The 22,352-nt window shown below is 44.3% G+C and overlaps 2 protein-coding genes and 1 long non-coding RNA gene across 9 annotated transcripts in view; 1 reads left to right on the top strand and 2 right to left on the bottom strand.

Moving 5' to 3' along the window:
* Positions 1 to 7,002, bottom strand: part of LOC147243162 (uncharacterized) — an 87,273-nt gene extending 80,271 nt beyond the window's left edge. Inside the window, exons 1-2 of the long non-coding RNA XR_015110704.1 lie at positions 6,887 to 7,002; positions 2,132 to 2,229 (exon numbers count right to left, since the gene is read on the bottom strand). This is a non-coding gene — a long non-coding RNA (uncharacterized LOC147243162). The remainder of the gene's footprint in view (positions 1 to 2,131; positions 2,230 to 6,886) is intronic.
* Positions 6,174 to 7,960, top strand: chac1 (ChaC, cation transport regulator homolog 1 (E. coli)). Its single transcript, XM_086190241.1, has 3 exons — positions 6,174 to 6,828; positions 6,956 to 6,991; positions 7,107 to 7,960. Exons 1-3 carry the CDS (start codon positions 6,658 to 6,660, stop codon positions 7,488 to 7,490), a joined length of 591 nt encoding a protein of 196 aa, XP_086046367.1. The 5' UTR covers positions 6,174 to 6,657; the 3' UTR covers positions 7,491 to 7,960.
* A 1,985-nt stretch (positions 7,961 to 9,945) lies between these two features.
* The window catches only part of ino80 (INO80 complex ATPase subunit), a 40,360-nt gene continuing 27,953 nt past the window's right edge, over positions 9,946 to 22,352 (bottom strand). For 2 of the 7 annotated variants that reach the window (XM_086189545.1, XM_086189549.1), the window contains exons 29-37: positions 19,101 to 19,195; positions 18,416 to 18,488; positions 17,279 to 17,437; positions 16,839 to 16,941; positions 15,840 to 15,928; positions 15,025 to 15,180; positions 14,411 to 14,621; positions 12,459 to 12,674; positions 9,946 to 11,486 (exon numbers count right to left, since the gene is read on the bottom strand). In XM_086189545.1, coding sequence (XP_086045671.1) covers positions 11,248 to 11,486; positions 12,459 to 12,674; positions 14,411 to 14,621; positions 15,025 to 15,180; positions 15,840 to 15,928; positions 16,839 to 16,941; positions 17,279 to 17,437; positions 18,416 to 18,488; positions 19,101 to 19,195 — 1,341 coding nt within the window. In that variant the 3' untranslated portion in view covers positions 9,946 to 11,247. The remainder of the gene's footprint in view (positions 11,487 to 12,458; positions 12,675 to 14,410; positions 14,622 to 15,024; positions 15,181 to 15,839; positions 15,929 to 16,838; positions 16,942 to 17,278; positions 17,438 to 18,415; positions 18,489 to 19,100; positions 19,196 to 22,352) is intronic. The other 5 variants (XM_086189550.1, XM_086189552.1, XM_086189546.1 and 2 more) reach the window with 4 other exon arrangements.

The raw sequence follows: 22,352 nt of genomic DNA, 5'->3' as shown, positions 1-22,352 counted from the left end.
CGCTCCCAGCAGCAGACTTGTGCGATTGCAAATCCATTTTTTTTTTTAATGGAAACGAAGTGTCACTTGCATGATCAAAACCTCTCCTTCCTCCAATTAACAGAAATCCTGCGACAGTCAACACCCCCTAATCAGCAGCAAGCACCCCACACACACACACACACACACACACACACACACACACACTCTCACATCCCGTTACCCCAATGACCCCATTATCTCCAGTAAAAGTGTGAAAAACACAGCAGAAGTAGCACAAATTTTGGAAAAGGTGCTTCCGGCTTTTGCTCAAGATACGCGTTACCAAGGCGACTGATTCCCTGTGTAAAACCTCTCTGGCTGTTAATCAGCCTGTTAACGAGTGATGTTTCTTCCCACTATGATCTCACTATGTATCGATCAGAGTGGCAAACACGCTGGGTCTCCGCTCTCCAGCCTCTCGGTCTCCATAGCGTAGCCAGGCATTTTCATTGTGTTTTAATCACAGCATCCTGTTTGTGACCCAGTGATATCAGTTCCTGTTTCCTCCCTGATTAAAAAATGCCGGCGCAGGCCATCTAATTTTCTCACGCATCGTTTTCTTCGCCTTCTCGCGTAGATTTCCAGGAAGCAACCTCAAAACAACTGAACCAGCCGATAAACACCCTAATCAGCACTATTTATTCTGAAGAGGGGGGGTGTATGTGAATTGATGTCATAAGATGGAAAATCAGGAAGCAGATTTGGAATTCCAATGTGGAAATCCCTCTGCAAATCACTCCAGGACTGAGTGATTGCAGATGAAGGCTGCTAGTTCGCTGCGACCCTGCAGGGCTTCACGTCTTCATGCACAACTTTCAGTTGGTAATCCAATCATCCGCGTGGGGAAATCATTTCTCCGCGTGGCCCAAACACGGCGTAAACAAATGCAAAACAGAAGGAAGGCAAAACAACAAATCTGTATCGATCGACCCAATAAACTCTGCGTAACGTTCCCTCGGGTTTGTGTGAGCTCACTGCGTATCCAGGACGAAAATAAGATGGTAACTGAATAAACTCGTGAAACACAGGCCAACCTCGCACCGCAGTATTGCTCAATGTTCATTGGCGGGGGGGGGGGGGCAAACTTTGTCCCTCAGAGGACCGAAACTGAAACTTCATGGTGGACCGAAGGGCCAAAACTCCAACACAGACCGTGCTGTTGAACTGCTTTCTGCCTCCATTTTTTCTCTTCTTTCACTCCAACAAATCCGCCGTGTTGTGCAGTATCATCCATATTTACTGAAGCTTCTTTTTTACCTCACAAAATAGAAAACAGCTTAAACAGTGTGTTTGATATTTTATCATAGGCTTTTTATTGGACTTACTGTTTTCATATTTCTAGAATTATTATGATGTATTTGGGTTTTTTTGTACATGGGGTGGGACAAATCTGACAGCCCCGATGCAGAAAGTGAAATCACTCGTGATGTGTGATGTGATGCAGGTGTCCAGTGTAGTGTGCGTGCGTGCGTGCGTGTGTTTGCCTCCTGCTGAACTTGCAGTCGTCTCATTAATTAACACTAGGTGTCAGTAAGAAACCCACACAGGAAACACACCGAGTCATGTCGTCAACAGGAACATTCAAGTCTGGAGCGCCATAATTAAAGCCTGCAAATGATTTGATTCTAACTCGTATGAATAAAAGATACAATCAAACACCCAATAATGTGGGACGTAAATGATAAACTGGTAAACGGACTCAAGTTATGTTACCCATTCTGCCTCTCAGGCACTCAAAGCACTTTGGAATGTTGCCACACACACACACACACAGACACACACACACACACACACACACACACACACTATGGAGCAATGGTGGAAGATGTAATCAGTTCCTTTACGTAAACTGAAGTACAGTAGAAATACCCAGAAAGATGATACTCCGCCTGAAACAATGGCCTCATTTCAAAATTCTAGTGAGGCAGAAAAGTATTTGATCCTGACTTGATGTACATCTCAAAAGTACACATGTCACATGATGTCCGTGTGTTGGTAGTGTTCCATCTTTGGGTCTTCTATGCAAAATCTTACCTATCAAAGTAACAAGTAACTGATTGGCTGCAGTGGAATAAAAGGACCTCAACATCCTTCATTTTAAAACACTTACTTGGCTGTGACCAGGCAACGCATCAGGAGCAATGTGGGGGGGGGGGGGGGTATCTTGATCCAGGTCTCCAGGGGAACTCTTCCATCTCTAGACGGCTCCTGGAACAACAGATCAACAAATCTGTCTTTGTGGGTGTTTTCTGTCAAAAAGATTTCTGACATTCAAGTGTTTGGTAGGAAGCTTTTAATTCTTTTTTTTTTTCCCAGAATGCTCTTCCTTCTCCAACTCCCCAAATCTTTTCACTTCACCGTGAAGTCCCTGTGGATGTTTGAACCAAATATGAAAATAATCACTCAATGTGTTCCAAAATTGGTGCAGATCTCACGCGCATTTGAGGTGTTGGTGACCTTGACCTTTAACCTTTGACCAACAAAATCTTTTCACTTCATCCTTGAGTCCCAGTGGACTCTTTTTTTTTAAAAAAAACAAATTGTCAGAAATACACTTAAGGCGTTCCTGAAACGTGGGTCATGCGGGTGGACGACCAAACAAAATAAAACCTTTAAATAGTTCCAAAATGTTGGTTGAAGCATCGGATTATGGATTAAATATTCAACAACATCCCAAACATCCTCAGAATGCTGCAGTTAAAATGCCTTGCTTTCAGAAACACTCGACCTCGAAGATGAATTGAAACGATTTCACATCTTTAAAACCTCCTGCACACGATCGTCTTTGACAGCGTTAGGACTTGTGGCTAATGTTAGCCAGTGTGGTGGGAACATTCCCTGCTAGCTGGGAGCAGAGATTCCTGGGAGCGCTGTCAGTGAAGCGGGAAGCTCAGCGATTCCTCCGCTGCTGCTGCAGGACTGAGGAATGCAGGGAAGGCCATGAAAGGCCACGTGATGGAACGGAAGTTTGTGCACTGAACAGGGTCAGTCAAAGGCCTGGACTGAATTGTGCTTTAGATTTATGAAGAGCCGATACAGAGCCGGCTTCTTATCAAGGCAGATAATGCCAGCTATTTATAGATAATCTATTTATTGAGCACGGATGAGCTGCCGCTTCTATATCAGATCCAGCAGGAGCGGAAATAAGTTTGAGCAGGTCTCTACATTCTTGATCATCCTTCTGTCTTGTTTCTCTGCTGCAGTTTTGCCAGAGTTCTGCTCGTTTTTCTTCTTTTCCTTTTTTTTACTTATTAAGACTAACAGATGATCATTATCTGGATATTGTCATGTCCTCAGTTGAAACTATGGCCATCTGGGTAAAGTGTGAAACCATCCCAGAGCTCCAGGGGCCCGGAAAGCTCCATGCTTACTGTCACTCAACAGGTTTGGGAAGAATGTAAAGAACACAAAAATGTGTTTGGAGGTTATTAAAGGGCATGACGGGCGGCAGGATAAGAGCTGCAGACATGACCAAGGGGTTAAAGATCCGGGGCTCTCGCTCTGGAGGAAGAGCTGCCACTCAACGCCAAGAGACGCATTTGCATGGATGGCAATAATCTGAATATGACGTTATTCTAAACATGATATCATCTAGATTAAGGTTGCCGAGTCCAATCAGCGCTGCCATCGACCAAAGCAAGAGCTTACAACCACCAAGGTGCAAAATCTCATTCGTACGATCCGGAGAACAACCACCTCCTGACTGAAAGCCCAAACAGGCCTCCTGGGAACAGTGAAGGACTGGCAGTTAAGGCTGGACCTGGGAAAGCAACTGAAATTCCCTGAAAACATCGTGGAATCCAGCCTCAGACCAGACATCATCCTGCTCTCAGAGACACCCTAGCAGGTCATCTTGTTGGAGCTGACAGTGCTGTGGGAGGAGAGGATGGAGGAAGCCGGTGAGAGGAAGAAGGAGAAAGCTGACGGAAAGATGCTTGCCCGTTGAGGTCGGGGGGAGGGGCTTTGCAGGAGAGTCACTCTGCAAGGCCTACAGCCTCCAGGGCATCACTGGAGCAAACGAGAGGAGAGCCATCGGTACAGCTTCCAAGGCCGAAGAGGGAGCCACGTGATGGCTGTGGATACAGAGGGAGGGGCAGCGAGCGAACGCTTCTTGGACGGGGGCCGGGAACCGATCGCTCCCGGTCGGGTCGCCTGGTTGAGGGGGTCTGAAGTTGAAAGACCCGAAACCCCCAGTGACCCCGAGTACTATAAATGACGATGTGTCCAAGAAACTGCATCACAAGATGTATGTGGCAGACAAGGCGTTAACGTGAGAATATGCCGCTCGTATTGCTGTGTTTATTGTATTTTTACTTTGATTTTTATGTTTTCCTTCCTTGGTCTTACTGACATTGATGTTTGAATGATCACTATCAGTTTTTTTACCACTCTCTTTTATGTAAAGCACTACGTGTTGCATTGACTTGTATGAGTGCTGCATAAATAAATTGACATTGACGTTGTTTAAATGCTCCAGAGTCAAAGTCAGATGCTGCATCACATCCCTGCCTTCTAAATCGCAACTTTCCCTCTGTCTTTCTGGTTAAAATAACAACCAACGACTTAGTGACAGATGTATGACACGCAAGCAGGAGGAGAGTTGAAAAGTAAAAATCAGTTACAATGTTCAATGAATAACTGCGCCATGTTCGAAAGAGCGCAGGCTGACAAGAGGCTGACCTTAGACTCCCCGTTCAAAGTCGTGTTATTTTTGTCACACACATTTTGAATGTTTTCTTCCTAATAACACAGAATAACAGAGCCCAGAACTGAGTTTGTAGCACACACGGCAACCTCAACCATGGATTTTGACTGCTGTGATCACAAAATGCAGCAAAACCTCTTTCGGGACTCCGTATTTTCGATCAAAATAGTCCACGTCTTCATTTGATCATTTCTTTTTTCAAATTGGACGAGTCAGAAAATGCTGTTGACATGTCAGCGTCTCATTCAGAGCATTGTCTCATGTTAGGAAGCTCGTGTGTACAGTGGCAGCAAGTTTCATTCGCTTGGTTTTCTTTTTCCTTTCAACAACCCAACAAACCTGCTTTCGTTTTCATTTCTGCGGGGGAACAGAGCAGAAAGAGTGGAAGGAACAGATTTATGCAGCCTCCCCCCCCCCCCCCCCCTCCAAGAGCCACGCCTGGGATAAAGGCAGCACTCCAATATTCCTTTCTTGATGCTGTGTTTGGCAGTCCAGGCACAGCGACTGTTGACTATAAAATAAGACGACAGTGTGTGTTTATAAAGGTGGATTTATTTGGAGGCAAACTGGTAATGTGATAGCTGACTGGGTGAGCTTTTACATCCAATATTCTATTAGCGATCCTGTATTTGGCAGTAGCGGTACAGTGTGTGTGTGTGTGTCTGTGTGTGTATATGAAGGTGGACTTATTGGAGACAAATATATTTTAGCTGACCAAAGGGTGAGCCACGATATGAGTTCAGTAGAAATGACCTCACCCGCTTTGGAAAAAAAAAAAAAACAACCTCTCCAAACCTTTACTTTTACATTACGTAATACATTCGAGTGTACAAATACAGTACATGATCTTTACAGTTGTGTTGTGATCCTTGGTCCTTTTTGGAGCCACTTGATCTACACAGCTCAGTTACAGCTGCTCTGGAGCACGTAAACAACCATGTAAGGTGTTCATGGACTCCCACGCCCAGCAGTGGCGGCCAGTGTTTGGCATCAGAGGGACATATTTGAATCATCTCTAATTCTAAATTGTTGTATCATGGTACATTGTCAAAAAGTTGAAAATGCACCACCCAATTAGGGGAATGTCTGGTCCTGGATCAGATCTGATGCAACGTCTTGGTATGTTGCCTTGAAATGCAGTTGGAAGTTGCATCAGCCGATTAAGGACCAAAACATGGGAACGCTTCAAAGACTGACGAGACAGATGACCAATCATATGTTGATTCGCTTTGATTGACAGTTCACCAGCCCAATCAGTGAGTAGATGGGCGTGGTACGCTTGTGAAATTTCAGTCAATAGCCTGAAGAGTTTACCACAAAACCCCGCCCTATTTGGCGCACCGAAAAGTGATTGGGTAACATTTGGAGAGCTTGAGAATATCTTCACTCCTATTGGTTGAAAATAGAAACCTGGGTACGCCCACCTGGTGCGAGCTGTATAAATTTGGGAGCTCGGCTTCGCCATGTTATCGAGGAAGCGCTTCTAGCCGTAGAAAAAGAAAACCCCGACAGCTCGGTGGTGTGAACCGTTAGCTAGCTTGGTCTAACCTCGATCATTTCATCTGTTAGCTTAAGAAAATCAAATTCTACCAGCCGGCGTGGCAGCTGGCGAAAACATTTAGCGTTTTTTTTTTAACCAGTCGGAGGGCCGAAACGGCTGCCATGGATTTTTAAGGCATAATGCGGCACCTGTAATGCAATGGCAATGCATCGTGCACGGCAAAATCAACTGCGCAATTCCATCTTCGCAACTGCCAAGCAGTTGGGCTCAAATACCGTCCGCGGTATACCAGCGAGCCAACCGGTACCGCTGCTACTGGACCGGAGGAAGCTAACGTTAGCCAGCTAGTCGCCTCAAGCTAACATCCTGTTTTAAAACACAAATATTCCATCGATTCATTTTAACGTCGCCCTAAAACTACCGATCAAAAATGAAGCCTCAAGACATCATCGCTGCCAAGAGCAGCCTGTGGATCTTCGGGTACGGGTCGCTGGTGTGGAAGCCGGACTTCAAGTACAAGAGGAGCAAGGTCGGTCACATTCAAGGCTACAAGAGGCGTTTCTGGCACGGAGATAACTTCCACCGCGGAAACGACCAGTTGGTGAGATGCTTCACTGTTGTTGTGCTTCCACTCATGATGTGTGTTTACGTTGGCTTACTGTTAGCTGGGACTGTGTAGCGCATCACCAGGCGTTGTCTCTGACCCACTTCTCCTCCTCCCTCTGCAGCCCGGAAGAGTGGTGACGCTGATAGAGGATGATGACGTAAGTGGAAAGCCCGACAGTGATACCGGAAGCGCGTCCTCCTTTTATATCCTCCCTGAATTACACTTTTTTTGTGTGTGTGTGTGTGTGTGTGTGTGTGTGTGTTTTATCACAGGCTAGCACTTGGGGGGTGGCATTTGAGGTGACCGGTGCTCAGGTGGAAGAGTCCCTGAGGTACCTGGATGTGCGTGAGACAGCCTGCGGTGGCTACACCACCAAAATGCTGGATTTCTTTCCCCAGGGGGAGAACCAGCCTCCAGTTCAGGCTCTGGTCTACATCGCCACATCTGACAACCCCCTCTTTCTTGGGCCCGCCAGCCCGGAGGAGATCGGCGCCCAGATCGCTGTGTGCAGAGGGAAGACGGGTCACAACCTGGAGTACCTGCTCCAGCTGGCCAAGTTCATGAGGAGCAGCTGCCCTCAAGTTGAAGACCACCACCTGTTCTCCATTGAGGCAGCCGCCCTCACCGTGGTGTCCTATCTGTTAGCAGCCCAGTAGCTCGTACCCTCGTCCATCCAGATTCTAGCGCATGAAGACATAAAAAGACACAACACTGAGGCTCTTCATCAGTCACGCCAGTCCAGCTACAATTAGTTGTGTAGTCTAGATTCTGAACTACCATCCAGTGTACTTGAAACCATTGAATGCTACTGAAGTGATAGTGACGCATGACACACTAACGTGTACTTTTTTTATTTTCTGAAATACTGTCACACTAATGTTAATGAACCCTGGTTGAAGTTTGTTCAGCAGCGACAGTCACTCGGCTGTTCCTCTCGACCTCTGTCTGTATGTTACTGAAAGCCAACACGAACATTTTGTTTTATTTGCACAGTTCAGATTCCGTCCATACAGACGGTTCACATTGCGACAACTCTATCTCCCAAACGCCTGCTGTGACATGATTTTGTAAAGGTAACCTTTGCCATTCAACCTGAAGGCAAACGCCAATAAAAGAAATTAGCAGACGTGTGTATGCTGTCTGGTTTTGTGCAAATACCCCCATTCTGGAGGAAAAGGACTCATTGTTGCCTCGATCCAAGAAATTCTGCCACTTACGTGACATAACTTGAATTACTATAAGGCACAATATTGAAAGCTGATTGTGTCAGAATACCGTTTCAAGCCATTCCTCGACGTACTGATGGTTACATTTGTTTTTTCCATGAACGTGCATCCTCTCCAAATCCCAAATTTACTTTTTAACATCAAAGCTACAAATGCTGGGAAAAAATGCATTAAATGATACTCCGCTGAAGCAAATTTACAAAACTAAGATTTTCTTGCTTCATCTAAAAGCTTTACCAGGCCTGGACATTGCGCCATTCGCATTCCATGACTTTCCCAGGTTTTCCATGAGCATCTAAACCCTGATTGACTGTTGCGCTGCAGAGGTTTGCCGCTTACGCATCATTTCCCTCAAACATATTTGACACAAAAATCATTCATCGACGACATCGAGTGTCATTCAAATCGTTTTGTTCTGACGAGGAGTTCAGGGTTCACACGAGCAACCGTGGAAAGTTACAGAATTGGGGGGGGGGGGGGGGGGGGATCTTAAATTTTTTGATAAATAAGGCCAGAATGTAAAAAGCCACAACATGAGAAGACAAACGTGCATCATTCATTATAGTCAGTTTTGACACAGATTGCTTTTTTTATATGCATATGCAAACATTTCAGAGGATGTATGATTCCTTTAAGGCCTGGAAAAAAATCATCCAAATGCGTATAAACCCAACAAGTTAAAAGAGTTAAGTAGGAACTAACCAGGACGACGACGCCGGGTCACACGTCACGTGCCGCACGTGCCTTGGTCTATGTATCTGAGTCAATGAGTAACAGTAACTCAGATTTGACGAGGTTTCCGATTTCAGTTACCCAGCTTTTTGGAAGCGGTCCAAGGACACTCCCAAACATGGGTGGGAGCAGCTTGTACCCTGGACGCGAGTCAAATCAAGAAGGGTATCTAGGTGCTGGGGCTTATATAACCCCTGGCTGGGAACAGGCCCAGACCTGGAAGTCCTGTGTTTACAGTCGGCTCTGTGAACATGTCAGAGTGCACCAGGAAGAACATGCCGAAGCGCTCATCTAGATGAAATCTCAGCGGTCTCTCGCTAATCCATGTGAAAATATACTGAGAATATTCAGGTCAGGTGATCAGAATGTTCCACCACTTTCCCCAGCCTGTGATGAGGTCACATCGCCTTTGTGCGGGTCAAAGTGTCAGTTTCATGAATATGTAGGTGGCATATTTAATGTGCCAGGATTTTACGCTCTCATCCAAATAACAAAAGAGAGTTTCTCAATGCTCAAGAATCAACTCTTCTTTCCAGGATCATTTGTTTTCCTTGGCACTATTTCTTCACCAGAAAGTAGTTCCACTCTAAAATGTCCGCAGCTCTCTCTGAATAATCCATATTAACTGAACTATTTTGGTTGGAGAGACCATTGAATTTTTCAAATGTAATTTCTGAACGCTGAAGAGACGCAAATAAAATCAGAGCTGGCTCCGACCCGCGGGTTTGTTGTCAGAATGAAGAGATCCGTGTGCGGCGTCTTCCAAAATAAAAGAAGGTTGTGGTTTGAAGACTTGATGAGGGTATTTAGCCTGACCTTTCAGTTTCAATTGGGTGTCTGATTGCAAGTGTACGTTGGTGTATTTGAGGTATTTCTGCAGGATATTGCAAAATTGTCGTGTTTTTTTTTTTTGTTGTTGTTGTTGCCACTACATGAAAAGTAAAATCACAATAAAATCTGTGCCTGCAATAAAAGAGTTGCGTGTGGTGACGTGTCGTGGAGATTTACGGCAGATAAAATTCAATTTCCAGCGCGAGTTAAAAGTTCAGGGGACTGTGAGGGACGTGAGGTCACAGTGACCTTTCACCACCAAAACATCTCCAGTCCCAGTGGACGTTGGTGCCAAGCTTGAAGAAATTCCCTCGAAACGTGACAGACGGAGAACCCGGCTACCTGGTTTAGCACTCTTTTATTTTTCAGTTGGCTCATCCTGTTAGTAAAATGGCAGATGCATTTATTCGTATGTACACATGACCTATAAAAATAGACAAGTAGGAGGGGAGGGGAGGGGGAGGAGCCCGGAGGAAATGTTGCTCTCATCATTATGTACATCAATATAGAACATCATACTTTAATAATCACACTATTGACACAAAACAAAGCTCAAGAACGGATGTAGTGCTCAACTCAGGACACTGACGGGACCACCTTCTAAGAACATCGATGACACCAAAGAGAACCACAGAGTCCTCAGCACAAAAACAAGCTTTTGGAAAAGAAAAAAAAAAGAAAAGAAAAAAGAAATGGCTTCAATTTGTACAGTTTTACAGGTGAAAACCCTATTCACAATGATGCTTAGCCTACTTCAACATAAGTCAAATAAATTAAATATTAGACAACCTAATCATTTGAATGAATTCATAAATTTACTTTTAGCAGCATAGCCGTATCAGCCAGTAACCCTCATTTTGTTTTTTTGTGTTTTTTCTCCTTTTTACATTATCCACTCATTTTTCCATTTGACAAAAATAGAATAATCATTTCCTGCTGTGCTGGAATACACATTTCAAAAATGTAAAGACCTGCCATGTTGGTGCTCACCTTTTTGTATTACAAAAATAAGAGCTTTAGTAGAAAAGCTGTGTTTGGTAAATTATGGGTTCACATTGCAATGCAGAATCATCCACCAGTTGACACTGAGGGTATCATATCATACAATTAAATAACATCATGTACATGTATGAGAATCAACAGCGCACACAAATAAAGGGAAGACGTGGCTCAGTGCATTTGACAGAAACTCCTTCGCCCCACTTCTCTGGCAACACAAAGATTTGAAAGCCCTTAAAACTTCTGTGTTGGGACGAATCCAAGGAACTTCCTGTCGTGAATAGAAAAAGTACAGTCCGTCTTCTTGACAAGCAAATAAAAAATACTGAAGGCAGATTTCGTCCAACCGTCTGGACATGTGAAAGTAAAACAAAGAGATATGGAGGCTGGTAGGGACTGTAACCTCAAAAAAAGACTGTGTTGGGTCCCTCGACCTGCCGAGTCAGCAGTTAGCGGGCCTCGGTTCATACAAATACTGTACTCCCGATGTACTAGTTTAGGCACAGGGCATCTGTGGGGATCACAGTGAGAGTAGGTCAGCTGTGTGTGTGTGTGTGTGTGTGTGTGTGTGTGTGTGTGCGTGCGTGTGTGTTCTGTAGTGAGAGCAAATGTATGCAGTAGTGCGTCACTGAGCCCCAGGGCCACCAGGACCTTTACTCTTCTTGACTGCAGTGTGGCCGCTGTGGTGGTGATGATGATGATGATGATGATGGTGGTGGTGGTGGTGGGGCAGCAGTTTGTTGGGGCTCGTGGTGGAGGTGCCTCCCTTAGCCTGCGGAGACGAGCTTCTGCTGGGGTTAAAGGCGGGGCTGGTACCAGACCGGCCCAGGGAAGGCTGCAGGGGGCTGGACACCGAGAGACCTGCTGAGGGTCGGGACAGACACGGACACTGTTAGCTATTTGTCCAGACAGGGCGACGCCAGTATGAGTGATGGGTGTTATCCAGAAAAATGTAAAGGAACATTTTAGGAAATATGCTTATTGCTCTTCTTTCCAAGAGTCAGACAAGAAGACAGATCGAGGATAGGGAGACCCATGGAGACCAGCTGAATGCTAGTTAGCTTAGCATAACGAAGAGAAGTTGGTGGGAAGTGTTAGTGTACTTTTGTCAAAAGTCATCGAATACACTTGTCCATAAAATGTTCAGAATGTGTTAATTGTGTTTGAGTTCACTCAGATTGGATCAAAATGAGGCTCACAAACGATCACCAAATCAGTTTCCTGCCAGTGGGAGAGGCCGAGCAGAGCAGAGAAGGGCACCTGTCTTTATTTCTGGCTCTGTGGACGATGGTAGAGAAGGTTGTTTCCTAAAAAGTTGGTGTGTTTCATTTGAACTTGAAGCCCTTGGCCAGAACAACACAACCACAGCACAAGAAGCTTTGAGAACCACGTCCAGCCAGGTCAGCAGGAAAGACAACACATGGCGATGCAGCTCAAACAAACAAGCGTTCGACAGTTCAACTAACAAAGCCTCTCCCTTCAGCTCTGTGTGCTAAAGCTAGCTTTGCCCATTTTGATAATATTTTGGATTGAATATCTAGGAAATTAAAAGTTTACCTGATAAAAGGGGGATGATTTCAACAAAGGAAGCATAAATCAACCTGAGGCACTCTGGCAACTCTTCACTGAATTTAAGAGCTGAACACCTCATCCCTGGGGAACAAGCTGCGTTTGAGATATCTGATGAGGTTAATCGGATCAGAACCGGACCCGATGAAGATCCAGCAGCAGCATTTGCATTATGAAACAAAACCTTGCTAAAGAAAAAGTGCTAAACGTTTAATTCAGACCGGGACGAATGTAGCCCACAAGTGTTTCTAAAGTGAACTTGCTCACCTTTAGAAACACTGTAGCCGTACGCAGCGTAAGCTGCAGCTGACGCGGCCGCTGCTCCAGCCATGGCTCCCGCCATCGCTGCTGCACTGCCGGCTGTTGACTTGCGCCCACGAGCTTTCCCTCCTGACTTAGCCCCGCCTCCTGATCCTTTAGGGCGTCCTCTACTCCGTCCAGGCCTGCCTCTGCCCGGACTGATGGTGTCGGAGGCTGAAACACCTGAAGGGGGAAAAAAAACACTTTGATAATGCTGCTGTTGTTTGAAACGGTTGCCTTTGCCGACTCTTGAGGAGCGGTGTCGATTTTAAAAGCTCGACCTAAATACTTCAGAGATGCTTGAGGTGTAATTTCACTGTGTGGTAGATTCATTATCAGACCTAAATCCTTACAGTGCAGGCTCAAAGGGAAACAGTGCTCCCATTTTCTACACTGTTAGCAGAGACAGAGCTTGCTGGTATTATGCTTAATACACCAGTACCTTCTCCCCTCTCCCAGACTCCATTGTCTCCACACTAGTCTGCATTTTCTTTTCCATCCAAATGCTGCGGTACACAACCTCTCTCTGGGGGGAGATGAGCCCACCCTGTCACCAACACCCAGGCCCAGATGAAAAACGCTCCTAAATCACTCACCCTTACCCTCCCTTCAGCACTTAACCTCACTCTTCCTCCTTTTTCACTCATCAACTAACCGATTGCTCCCTCATTCTGTCTTCCAAACTGCTCATTATAACGTCATCTCCATCTCTGAAAGCACCGACTTTTCCCAGTTCTGGTTAGCAGGAGCCATTAATAACCTCTCAGGCAGGAGGAGACTTCGCACGGCAGCAAAGATCACAAACAAGTTTCAATGAAGCGGCGTATATTTAGGGAGTTTTTACCGCAACGCACCTTAAGCATGAGTCATCTGTAGCAGCGATATTAAACATAGGTTCGCTGTGGATCCCAAAAAGTACAGAACGCATTGAGAGCCAAAATAAAACACTCACAAATCACAATCATAAGCCGTGTGTGATGGAACAGTCTACACGGCTCAGTGGAGGCAGGTTCCTTCAAAAACAAGCCCTGATGGACAAGGGAACATAACACACCAGCGACCTGCTGGCTCGTCACACACTGATTTCATGTCCCAGCGTCATAATACAAAGATAGTTGCACTTGGTTTAGAACATTTGGAGGTTTTGGACTGAAGAGCATGTACCAGTGCTATCGTTGTGTCCTGCGTGCGTCATAGGTGACCGTGTCTCACAGACCGCTCTGTTTGCGAGGTCAACTTTTGTGCTTCTTGCCAGAAACTCCAAATTCCAGCTGGTGAGGACCAGTAGAAAAAGAACTTACCTACAGCAACACTGCTTTACCTTTCCAAGAGAGTGATGCAGGAGTGTTCAACCGCAGGATAAGTTCTCTGGTCTCAAAGTCACTCAATGTCAACGTCTGAAATAAGGTCTGTGGTTCATGCTTGCTTGAGATATTTGAAAGTTTCATTCTACAGCATAAAAATGCAAAAATACCACACTTCAAGCTGCATATTATTCTGTTTTTGTAAAAGATTTTATTGTGAAGCAATCAGGAAAAAAATCAGGAAATACGCGGTTTTCATTTGTCATAACTTCGAGCAGCATTATGTAGCTGTGCTAAGCAGCAGGAGCCGCTGCAAAGTGGTAAAGTGCAGGATGTTGGTGCATTCTAATCTGCTGACCAGAGAATTGGCGGAGCACTGCACCATTGTAACATAGGTGGACTGATCAAGGTACAGATCTCCTTTTTAATTTCTTACCTCCCCCTTGAAACATCCTGTTCTTTTTGCCTCTCATGATGTTGATCTCGTCTTTCCTCGGGGCGAGTAAAAATATATCCTCATACGAAATGATTTAAATTTCAAAAGCCATAATAATAATGACCTGTAACAGGAGCAAACGATAGCGGCAGACAAGGGTCAAAGGTCGGCTTACTCACCGTTCATGTTGTCTGAGACGGATCCGGACACAGACGCCGGAGAGTTGGTGGCACGAGACTGCGGCGCTGACGACACGGGGTCATCCACAATGACCAACATGTCACTGCTGCTCTCGTCAGCATCGGCGTCGGGGGGTAACGAGCCGGGCTGGAGCTCACTGCTCAGGGAGATCTGACCGTGCATAGGAGCACACACAGACATACACACAGGCTGGGAGTCAGCACCACAGGGAGCAAGGAACCAGGGCCGGTACAATAAAGAGGCGTGGAGGGGTGGAATGAAAGGAACAAAAAGAGGAACAAAAGCAAAGAGGAAGTGAAGGATGGGATAGACAGGTGGAGAGAAAAGTGAGTGATGAGGGCAGTAAAGAAGAAATTCCAGAGTGACAGAAAGATTGAAATAAGAGAATAATCAATGAACAAATAAAAGGGGTAGAGGATGTGAAAAGGAAGATGGGAATGGGAGTAGAATTTAAAAGCACAACATGAAGAATAAGACAGTGAGTTTGTGAACGGGACCTCGTGAACCTCCTAGATAAATCACAGCATTTTCCTCCTGCCTAGCTGAAACAATCTTGCTTTGTGGCTTTTACTGTTGTCCTGGATGGCCTCACCTCACTGAAGGGACTGGGCATGGCGGAGTCCATCTCCACGCTGATGAAGGAGTCGTCTCCGTCTGCGGACAGGTTGGAGTTGTCGGCTGAAGGAGCATGTGAGATGACCAAGTTCACGTCCTTTCTCCTCTTGTTCTCAGACTCCTCGTTCTTCTTCTGAAGGTAGGGGGGGGGCATGGTTTAACACATTCCATTCGTTTCTCGCTCGATCTCACCTCCTCACAGTCTCAAGATGTCTGTATCCCCCCCCCACACACACACACACACACTCACACACTTTACTGGCCAAAAAACACAGCTGCCACCTGCTAACATCTGGCATTTGTCTGCAATGAGGGAGGAAGCTCTATTCTGCTTTTTTTAAGAGGTTTACTTGGACCCTAAAAAGCCCACATGTATGAGAGTGTGAGAAGTAGAAAAGAAGTACATGAAAGAGGAAGAAGACTCAATAACTACTGAGAAGACTGCCATGATTTATGAACCCCCAAAAGGATTTTGACTGATTTCCTGATCTTCCGTCCAACTGTAGCTTGAGTTTGAATCTGAGATCAGTCATTGTCGTGAATTTCACTCGAGAAAATCTCCCGTGCCTTTAAGGATGGTTCACGAGGGGTCACATTAGCCAAAGAGTTTTATCAATGACAGACAGATCCAAGGTTCTCTGCCATCATCAGAGATGAGCACACGAAGGGTACGCCATCAAAACCTGCACTCTCCTGTTTTTACACCCAGATTTGTTCCTGTCTTCGTTTTATTTTACATTTTTGGGGCCCAGCATGTGGAGAGGCAGAGTCCTTTCTGCTGCTGTATCTTACCTTCTCCGCGTACTTCTCCCTCTTTCTCTTCCGCTCCTTCACTTTGCTGCTCTCCTCCTGCTGCCTCTTCTCCTCCTGTCTCTGACGCACTATGACACAAGGCACAACGTTTTCTTCTTGTTGTTTTTTTAAACATTCCTTTTTGCCAACTGTCGCACTTAAAAGTCCGTATGTGTAAAAGAAACTAAATCAAAACAATGACACCTACGGATGAATGACAACATTTTTTCCCCCCAAAGCTGGGCTTAAGCTGGGCTTTGGATCCGCACGTGGTTGCTATTACATGGATTCAATTCGGATGTAAAAATGTCAGCACTCAACCAACTTCTCGTCCTCGCTCGATTGAAACCAAGACTGAACCGCAGAGGCGTGAAGAGAGAGCTGCTGGTTCGTGTGGTTTGTGGGTGAGGGAATGTTTTGACAGGTACAATTGTTTGGTTCAAGAGCTCCTCTGTTGTTGTTCAGCACTCTTATGTGATGATGTGTGGGATGTGATGGTTTGTCTTGTGCAGCTGTAGCCCCACCCCTTCTCAAAAATGACTGGACGGCTGGGTAAAAAACCAAAAAAAACAGCAGCTTTCTACCCAAAAGCCGAACATTTTTCAGCTCTCGGTGACCAGAAAATGAAAAACCCTCAGTGCTATTGGTCACATAGAGTTAAAAAAAAAAAAAAGCATGCATCAGCGGTCATTGGATGGTATGAAGAGTATCAAAAGTCACTGAAACTCACAGAAATGGAACAACTATGGCGAGATGGACAGACAGACAACGCTCTCCAAGGTCAACATCAAAATAACCCTAGGGAGAATGCTGTTCCACCTCTCCAGTAGACTTGTACGATATGTGCCAAGGTGTACTGACATGGTTCTGGGATCTCCTTGACTTTACTATGACACTTCATCCAGTTTTTGCTTTGATCCCTCACACGCCTGTACATGTGTGTGTGTGCGCACGCGCGCGCGTGTGTGTGTGCTCGCTTGCTTGCTTATACACACTCACATTTCTTCTCCAGCTCATCATCGTCCAACAGAAGGCTGACCACCTCTTTAGGTTTGAGTGTGTCCGGTTTGAAGTTGCCTCCAGAGATCACCACCCTTTGGATCTTATTACAAAGGAACATAAAAAGCATCAATCAACTCTGTAGTCAATGGAATTTTTTTCTTTTCTTTTTATTGCTGTACTGGTACTGATTCCCCACTATAACCCACTATTTGCGTTCAGATGAATGGAGGCATGCATATACTTGACTTATGTAAGTCAAAAAAAAAAAAAAAAGAGTGGAGTTAATGTTGTTCATATCATAAAAAGTAGGAAAATATTAAAAGTCATCTCCAGCTGTCACCTGCCTTCTTCACAGTATCTAGTCAACAATGTAAAATCACTATTTTAGTGCACTGGGATGGTAAATCCCACACGCAGGGATATTTATTGTGTTGAACCTCGCTCTTCTCTTTGGCCCGCTGCAGGATCCTCTCCTCGATGGTGCCCTGACAGATGAGGCGGTAGACGGTGACCTGCTTGGTCTGACCCAACCTGTGAGCCCTGTCCATGGCCTGCTGGTCCACGGTGGGATTCCAGTCGCTGTCATAGAAGATAACCTGGAGGAAGAGAAAGGAGGAGGAAGCCTGTTTCACTTCTCTTAGAGGAGGAACAAGTGCTTTAAGTCCAGGTAACTTATTTTTCAGCACAGTTTGAAATGGACTCTACCCTCTGGGTCGTTTCTGAGGTGAACAACAACTATGTGACATCCGTTGACTGCCCACTTTAACATGGCGGATGTTCTGTGTTAACGATCAAGTCAGCGTTCGGAGAGCTCATCCCACTTGGACTATTAGCGACAGAGAGGGAGACGATGCAGGGATAATCACATGTATGCATGCTCAACCTAAATCAAGCCAAATGTAAAAACATGCAATTGTTTGACGAGCGAGTCTCTCCCACGTCTCTTTGTTAAATTCAGTTGTTATCCTATTCCCTGCATCACATGTAGCTTAGTTTAAAATGCACTGAGGTGTATTCCAATCTTTCGTCAAATTATACGATCAGGATGTGCGCATTTCTATATTTTTGTCTATTTATTTTTGGGGACGAGGATTTTTTCATGCAAATCATAATTAAGGTCACTATATAATGACACATAAACCTGTCACTCCCCTTTCATCCTGATGAAGGCTCAGACTAGCCATGTGATTACAATAAAGGCCTCTCAGGTATGTCTCGCCGCAGAACGGTGTGCCCTTGGATGTTTTATGTTCTGCCGATTACCACCCGGCGCAACGTATTTACAGAGGGGAGACAAACTTTGAAGTGTATTTTATGATGCAATTATTTGGCAATGTTTAACAGATCTACCCCAAAATCTACGGATTTCTGTCTTGGCCCGTGCTACGCCCTTCCACCGCGTTTGGTGAAAAACAGCATCGTAGTTTTTGTGCAATCCTGCAACCAGGCAAGCAACAGGCAAGCGGATTGTAGTATTAATAATATATTGGCTTTTGATCAGTCAAAGGTATTTCAAGAGTTTCCTACACATTGATATTGTGTTCATGAAGTGTTTTTCTGTCAGTGTGACTCACAGTGTCTGCAGCAGTCAGGTTAATTCCGAGGCCCCCAGCCCTTGTACTCAGCAGAAAGACAAAGATATCCGTCCTATGGGGTGTGGGGGGTGGTGTGTGTGTGGGGGGGGGGGGGGCGGCAAAAAGAAAAGGGGGAGGGGGAGATGGGAAATTGAGAGGTATCATGTCAAGTGCAATTACAGTGCAAATATTCATATATAACAGCATAATTAAGTTATGTAAATTAAGACCCATCAATGTCAACCAAAACCAGCTCAGCAGCTGAACTGGGCCTGATCCACAATGACACCATGTGCTGTTAAACCTTTAAGAAAATAGAAGCATGAACCATGGACCTCATGCCAATGAGTAAGGAACAATACAGTAATACACTCAAAATTCTTTCACCTACAGCCTCTACAACAAGAACCAGAGTATTACCGGCGCCACAGATCTGAGCACTAATATGAACCAGAACTTGTGGACTCACAAGGAGACGAACACACCCTCCCAGACACACACACATTTTTAATTTGCCCATGGAAGATTGAACTGTTCACTGATTGAAGCAATTTTAAAAAATGTGGATTTTACAGTCAGTTATTGGCAAAAGGAATTTGGTTACTCATGCATACTATACACACACACACACACACACACACACACACACACACACACACACACACACACACATATCTTTACCCACCGGCTCTGGAAGTCAGCCACCATGTCTCTGCGTTCAGAAATCTTGGACGATCCATCAAGGCGCATATAGGTGTGCTTACGATAAACCATGTACTCCTGGGAAAAGTGGATAAAGAATTATGTACGATAAGGAAAATGGATGCCATAAGTAAAAAAGTAGTAAATAGGAGCAATTTCACTTTGTGTGGTTTCCTGCTTGTTCTCAGGCTGCATTGCAGAGAGCATTATTGATCCTCCCCAAGCCAAAATCTATTTATATTCATATATGTTGAAGCAGTGGGTCTGGATCTCGGGTTCAGCTTTAAATTGGTTCTCTCTAAATTCATTCGTAAGACCCTTCAGTGACTTAATTAGCAACTCATCTTCTTCTCCTGTCTCCATTGCATGTGGTGTCCCCCAAGGCTCTATACTTGGTATTGTCCTTTTCTCTTTCTAGGTTCTCAGTAGGCCACATTAATTAAAAAAAATGTTTTTACCACTGATATGCACATCACAAACTGATCTATCTCCCCAACTGACCTTAGCAACTCTGTCTCGATGAGAATTGTTGTGTTTTGCCACTACAGCATCTTACAAACTTAATTTCAACGAATCTTGCCCCATTCTTGTAGATAACTTGCAAAAAAAAATTCCTGGACTCTCAAATGAAGATTGTCTAACTATCCAGTCTTGAAATTATGCTTCATTTACTTCTGCATCATCTCTAAATTCAGGAAATAAGTCCTCTATGCGTCCTCTCTTCATGACTGCAACTCATCAAAGGCTTTGTTTTTGTTCCCTGTTCGTTTAGGAGTTCCTTTTATTCCCTCCGAGCAGGATTACATAAAAACTAACAAGCCAGTTTCCATTAAAATTAATGCAGGGAAGGAGCATAGGGCAAAGAAGAGGCCATGAAACGTTCTTGCACATCCAGGAAGATTTTGCATGCTGTTTAATGTTACTAAATTGGGATGTTTTTTTCCTCAACATTTTTATTAATTTCTCAGGAAATATTTAGTGGGCTGTTGGCTTGAGCAGAGTTCAGCAATTTCTTCTAGTTCCATTTTAGTATCATTCCATCTAGCTCATCTTCATCCTGACTCCTGCCTCCATCTAATTCCAAATGCAGCAGCGTAAGTCAAAAAAGGAGGGAAATTCTTTGTGATCGTCCACGCAGTGAATAGTTCTCTGTGACTACACTGCATTTAATAAGTTCTCCAAAATGCACTCTTTGGGTCTTTCTCTAAAGAGCGGATAAGCTCTGTAGTTCTACTAGTTAAAGTTGAAGGCTCCAAAAATACTAATCTTTCACTTAAGAATTTCGGTCTGACAGTAACTTAGTCTGAGGTATAAAAATCTCACGTTTCCTGAACACATTTGCTGAGCTTGAAACCTCAATCCCTGCCCAAAGAGATGCAGAATTTGATATTCTATCCTCCCAACGTCTGCCAAGCTGTTTGGTGCCAGCGTGTGAGTGTGTGCATGTGTGTGTGCGTGTGTGTGTTTGGTCCGATGGGAGGGGCCCTACAGAGCAGGGGTCAGAGCAGCAGCAGTGATGAGGTGACATGTTGATCTCTCCTTAAGCACCGCTTTGAACCCCTGACCCCCGCGCGCGTGAAACACGCCAACCAACGAGTCGGTCACAATCGTCAGGACACATCAAACCTCACCTCACAAAATCATTAGTGATGATATCAATGATTTGACACTGTGTTTTCTGTGACCCTCCAAACCTCAGTCCCGGTAGGGCCTGCGCTCCTCTCGCTACATCTGGCTCTGTTCCAGACCGGCCCATCTGTTCTGAGCCAACACTACATTTAAGACCATTAGCACAGCCCTCACAAAAATTTACCAACCCTGTCGATTTTATTTTTGATATCTTGCCCGCAGGATGTTGCAAATATTCACTGTAAAAACCAAAGCAAGTCTTGCCAAGCATGTGTCTCGAAATCGTCCAAAAACAAAACCTCAACAATGTGTTTTTGTTTGTGAGAACTAAAATAATCAGTCAATGCAAATCCTCTCATACAACAAATGCAAGGAAATTCCTTTAAAGTAAGATCAAGATAAATAGAGGACTTCTGCTTGTAAGCTTTCTTTAAATTGAAACGTTATTGACGTCTAAATGATCTGAAAGAAGTATGAAAAAAGGAGGATTATGATTTGAAGCCTGCTGAGTTCCTGCTGAAGCTGTAAATGTTGCTGATTTACTCTGATGCAGATGCCACTTTGAAGTAGGAAATTCATCGAGCTTTGACTGAAATATCAATACAAGATTACGAAGATAAAATGATAACTGTGCCTCGCTGTGTCTGTTAAGGTAAAAATCCAGCCTTTCCATCACAGAATCGCACTCTCCCCCACCCCTAAAATCCAGCAGGGTCTGCACCATCAAAAAATATGTGTTTTATTCATCTAAATTCTTTTCGCATGTTGTTTTCCAGTGAAAATATTATTCAAGTTTAAGGATATCCAAAGTTCAATACATGCTTCACATTTTTAATGTCAGTGAGGAATCGTCTTAATAACCGACCACAATCTGTCTCAGCAGCAGGAAATTTCTCGCCCCTGTTTGAGAACGTGATCTTCATTTTGCATTAATTCCACTGATTGATGAAACATTTTTCCAAGATCCCGAATCGAGTTAAATGACGGCATCTTTATCTTTTCTGAGAGCAGACTACTATAAATTGTACATATATATATATATATACTGGAATACATTTAATCAGAGTACAACTGAACAATTATTCATAAAGGTTATCAAAATTGCAATATGAGCAAGTGAGATATCCAAGTTGCAGTTTTCATTCTATGGTGAAGTCTTGGCCTACTAACATTTTTACCTTTCAATATCACAATATCAGTCAAAATAAGCACAGGAGGATTTTTCATCCAACCAAATTTCAAAGTTACGATACCTGACAATGAAGTTAAGTAATATAAAGAGTTGAAGGGCAGGAGGAGAGGAGTTCATCCAAAAAACCTCACAGGATTCCTTGCTTCCTTTCAGATGTTTGTTTAAATTGTACTTTGACTTTTAATTTGGCTTTGGAACTCTCATGTACAGCTAAAAAAATAAAAAATAAATAATAATCTTACAACAAAAGCAAGTAATAGCAGCCAGGTCACTCTCAACTCTCCAAGCAATAATTACCCAATAAATTAAGAAAATAATACAACTGCAGGATCTCTTTGTTCTTTTAGTGGGAGCGCACTCTTCAGTACACACTACTACCACTACACTACTACACTAAGGGCGTAGAAGTATGGT

Source organism: Aulostomus chinensis, chromosome 20, assembly GCF_037954235.1.
Source record: "Aulostomus chinensis isolate RoL2024-O1b breed Wild chromosome 20, RoL_Achi_v1.0, whole genome shotgun sequence".
NCBI lineage: Eukaryota > Metazoa > Chordata > Actinopteri > Syngnathiformes > Aulostomidae > Aulostomus > Aulostomus chinensis.
Note: the sequence above shows the minus strand (reverse complement) of the source record. Positions and strands in the feature narration are given on the sequence as shown.